Consider the following 5060-nt stretch of genomic DNA (forward strand, 5'->3'; position numbering starts at 1 on the left):
CCCTGGGGGGTGGGGAACTGGGAGAGCGGGTGGGGGTTGGGGGAGCAGGCAGGGGTTAGGGCCTGGCAGGGATCCATCCATGGTTTTCCCCCCTTCCAGCTCCCCCTCCCCCACCCTCTAATTACCAGCATGGAGTCTGGGTCCAGCTCCCTGTGAGAGCGAGCGAGGACTGCCAAAATTGCTGAAGCTCTCTGAACCTTTTCCAAATCAATTTGGAGAGCTTTGAGTTGATTTGGACATTTTAATTGGTCCCCTGATTTGATTCCGATTTGGAGATTTGGCCACCAAATTGGGACAAATCTCCTCTGAATCGAATCAGCACCCGAAGCTTTGCAAAGCCCTGTCGGGGACAGGAGATGAGCTAATATAGTGCTCATTTTTAAACATGTTAAAAGGAAGGGCCTGATTAATTACAGATTAATCAACCTGACCTCATCATCTGTAAAGTTACTAGAACAAAAGCAATTTGAAAACATGTGAAGGAGGAAATGGTGATCACTTAGTAACTAGCATGGATTTGGCCAACCTGATTTTCTTTTGTGGTCAGTAAAAGGGATGAAGGAATGCTGTGAACATAACAGACTTTAGTAAGGTTTTGATCAGTCTTATATGACATTTTTATAAGTACACAGGTAGAATTTCTATTAGTTGAATACATAATTGGATGAATTACTACAAGCAGAAGGTCACTATAAATAGATTGGTGTAAGAATGCAGGAGGCTTGAAGGCAGATTCTACTCTGGTCTGTGCTGGCTTTGATTTTGTTTAACATTTGTATTAATGATTTGGAACTGGGAATGCAGAGCTTCCTGATCATATTTGCAGAAGTTACAGAAGTGGGAAGGGTTGATTCAGGGAACACTTTGGAGAACAGGATTAAAATTCAAAAGGCTTTTGAAAGATTGGAGAACTAGGTACTAAACAAAGAAATGAAATCCATCAAAGACAAATACCTTATTTAGTTGAATGAAAGACAAGCCCCCTCCCCCCATTCAGTATAGGGGGGAAAGCCCCTTGTCTTGAGTTTGAGTATAAGCAAGGGGAGGAGGGGATAAGCGGCTGCAGGAGCTCTGACTCTGGACCTGATCCTGGCCACACATGGTCACTTCAGCCCTGCCTGGTCAAGCAGGAGTGGCTGAGGCAATGGAGGCTCTGGCTCCAGCTCTGACCTAGGGCTGAGACCTGAGCTGCTGCCACTGCTGCCTGGCTGAGTATGGGCCAAAGTACCATGTACTCCATGCTCAAGGCTGGAATGGGCTTGGAGGCGAAGGCAGAGCAGTGACAGAAGATAAGCAGCAGTGTGGGTGGGGCAGAAATAATGCAGTGTTGAGGGGGCAGTGCTGTGGGGCAGGCAGGGGAGCAGGTGAGAAGGGAGGAAAGTGGTGGGAGACAGGAACCAGGTGGTACCAGATAGTGTGGAAGGGCAGGTACTGGGGTATTCAGGCACTAGGGGTGGGCAGCAGCAGTGGGGGGAGGGAAGGGACAAGTGGTTGTCAAGACAAGGGAGCAAGGGGTGGAGGTCAGGCCCTTTGACCCCCTACCACCTATCACCCAAGCACTGCTGGGATCTGCTGCAGTGGTTGGAGGGGATGGATTCTATGCATGGGAAATTATAACCAATTTATAAATTTTCCATGTATTGAATCTAATTATAGGGGGTCATCTTAAATTTGAAGCCTTGATGGACTCTTGAAAATATGTTATAATATACTGAATCTAGGGAAGAAAAAAGCAAATGTACAAATGCAAAATATGAGGTAATTTGGGGTTTGAGGGTTTGGTAGATCAGACTCAACATGATTCAGCAATATGATGGAGTCGCAAAAAAACCAAACCCAAAATCAAGAAAAGACCAATACAGCTGTGGGCTGTATCCTTCATTTTAAGAGGCATATGGTGAAACTGCAGAGTCCATACTTGCACACAATATTCCAGCTGGGATTTTAATCAGGACCATGTTCAGTGGTACTGTAACCTCCTGTGACTTCCATAAAATATAGAGGTGCTGTACATAAATTCAGAAGCACATACTGAACTTATTGAGGGGACTGCATTAAATGATTCTTTCTGATTCCCTTGCTCTTTCATCTGCAGTAAGCAGGTTTGTCTTGTACTATAAATATAATAAATTCCCTGGTGTAATGAAACAAGACCAGTTAAATTAAAAACAGCAGAATAAGGAAATGAGTTAGCACTATTCCCATTATTACCCAGAAACTTATTATTCCTTGTTATTCCAAAGATTAATTAGAAATGATAATGTGAGGATAGCTGTCTAGCTAGTCAGCAGGTGCCTACCTGTGTTCTGTGCTGCAGAAATAGAGAGAGGCTGGCTCTTAATGACGTACCAATGGGTTCTTAGGTGGATAGCATGCTTAGAGAAGAGGAAATGCCATCCAGTTATGTCAGAATTAAGCAAGAACTAAACTTTTTTTTAGTGAGGTGTGTGTCTATGCAAATGCTAAGTTGTGTCTCTCAAAAAGAATATGAATTATATATGCATCAGAAAAGGCTAACTTGAAGCAGGAGCACATTGATTTGTGTCACTAAATTGCTGCTTATAGGACCACATATGATTGGTTAAAGGAAATTCTGAGGTTATAGAAAGCTGACACTTCCTGTATCAGTAGCATCCAGTATCACGAGATGTCACAAGTTAACTGGGCCTGTAGTCATATTAATTAAAGCAGTACCAGGATTGGAAAAAAAAATTAGGTATTGGCTGAAATGGGGCCATGCCCAGAGCATAAAGAAGAGTCCTAATGTTGTTCTATCTTTCATAAATCTTATTTTCTGAGTTTATCTAAATCTTAAAAGGATAACAGATATAGCATTTTAACCTCCTAAATTAGGAACTTAGTTCTTAATATATACTTATGCACGATGTAGCTGGTAAGATAGTGTACACAGCACTAAGAAGGTCTCTTTCTTAACCAGAGACTGTTATTCTGTGGATTATAGGAGGGTCCAAAAGGAGGTGGGAGAACAAATGGTAAATCAAACCAAACCAAACCAAACCAGTGATGGAATAAAATTAGTTTTATGGTTTTAGTGAAATCTGTCTGTAGCAGACGTAAGGTAAACAAAAGTGTTCAGCATTTGGTGCTTTCCCGTAACTGATGCTGTTGTAATTCGATGTTTACCATGCAAAGTAAATTCTGTGTAGTTCCTTCTGACATTTTTCTGACTTTTCTTAAAACTACAGGAAGTTCCACCACCAGGTTCCTATGAGGTTCAGAAATCATTTGAGAAATTGCATGGTAAAAGCCAGTACATGCCCCCCCGAACCATATTGGCGAAAAGAAAACAGGCCTCTTTTCTCAGTGCAACACCTAGAGAAATTTTCCTTACGGCTGGCACAGATGTTCCAGGTAAGTTTGTGAAATGTTAGTGTTGCATCATTTACCTGTGACTTTACACTCCTTTGAAAATCCCCACCTAAGGGAGTTAGACATGCAACTTTCCTGGAATTCAATTTCAACAGAAGTTAGGTGTCTTATTTTGGGGGCCCTTAATATATACTGAATTGTCCTTGCATACAATGACACAAATAGAACAGAAATAAATTAATAATCCTCTATTAAATATGCATTTTAAAGAAGCTTATTTATTCACAGTAGGCACATCTACATGAGACATTTACTGTGCAGTTGCCTAATTAGCTCTGCAGCAAATGCTTTGGCATCTACATGTGTGGCTCGATTAGGCTGCAGGAAACTAATAAACTCTGTAACAGGTTAGTATTTGTAAATACAAGTACTATCCTGTGGTGGAGTTTTTAGTGAGCAGCATGTGTAGATGCTGACGGGACTGGCTGGGACACGAGGGGTACTAGTCCTTCACTGAAGCACCCTTGTGCCAAGCCAACCCCTTTGCAGCATGTTGAGCAGCCCTGGGCTGGCAGGCTGACCCCCTGTGCCCTCTGCCAGCCAAGGCTGCTCTCACCTGGCTCAATGTGCTATGGTCCTGGGTACATGTGTTAACACAGCGCCCGGGAGCAATAAACTCCGGCACGATATGTGCCAGGGCTTATTGCTTCACATTAATTTGCAGATGTGGATGTGCCCACTGAGAATAACTAGAGGTTGATTAGTGACTGATTTTACTATTTGAATAGTACCTGTTTAACTGATGAAATAACTCATATACCTGCATTTTTTCAAATAGCAGTAGTGATCTTAGAGCAAACTAGTTGCCTACTCAACATCTATACTTTTTCAGCCTGTTGATTCTGAACGTAATTTATATAAAGATGTTTGCTTTGTTTACTGCGTATGATTGAGGCTGGATTTGTTTGCCAAAATGTTTACGCATATTTAGTTTTGATTTTCATCTGAGGCTGTTTTGTAATAAAGAACAGTCGATATACTACATTTTTATTCAACAAGATAAAGTTTCTTGTGAATGTTTTTTCCAATTTCCTAACTTCCAATGAATAACTGAAAGGAAAAAAAAAACATTTTGCTTCATAATATGAATCCTGGAATCACTATAAATATCTTTGCCAATCCATCTCTGCTGTTTATGTCATGAATCAAAGTCATGCTATTACTCGCCATTGTATTCTGATCTCTAGATTTCTGTGTGAAATTTAATATTTTGCCTTCCCTCTGCATTGATTAAACTTTACTGCAATTCATAAGCTATATTTATTTTTAAGGCAGTTTGAGTAGTATGTAGACTAACAAATATAAACAAAGAGAGTAGGTAGAAAAAAACCCTTGTTTAAAGAGATAATAGAAATGCTTTTTAAATAAATTGTCAGAAGGGATGCGGTTTCTTTGGAGGGTTCAGGAGTAGTGAGCCCAAACAGAAACCTTTTCTCTTAAATTTGTATTAACAAATAAATTCAGACAAAACAGGATTATCCAGTAAGCAACAACACTCAGAACCGTTATTCCACAAGATACCATGCAATCAAGTTAATCACAGTGCTGTGAGCCATTCCATTTTGGTTGTCATAGTAAGTCTTCTTATTAAACTTCCTCCTGGTGTATTTTAAATTTCTTCTAACAACTTTTGTAATTAATGTGTGTGTGTAAATGCATATTTAAATAAT

General features: G+C 40.5%; 1 protein-coding gene across 1 annotated transcript in view; it reads left to right on the forward strand.

Annotated features, from left to right (window-relative positions):
• STPG2 (sperm tail PG-rich repeat containing 2) overlaps positions 1-5060 on the forward strand; it is a 744920-nt gene that overhangs the window by 366239 nt on the left and 373621 nt on the right. The window contains exon 11 of the mRNA XM_019526495.1: positions 3207-3372. Coding sequence (XP_019382040.1) covers positions 3207-3372 — 166 coding nt within the window. The remainder of the gene's footprint in view (positions 1-3206; positions 3373-5060) is intronic.

The sequence above is a fragment of the Gavialis gangeticus genome, unplaced genomic scaffold (genome assembly GCF_001723915.1).
Source record: "Gavialis gangeticus isolate Ggan-Ray unplaced genomic scaffold, GavGan_comp1, whole genome shotgun sequence".
NCBI lineage: Eukaryota > Metazoa > Chordata > Crocodylia > Gavialidae > Gavialis > Gavialis gangeticus.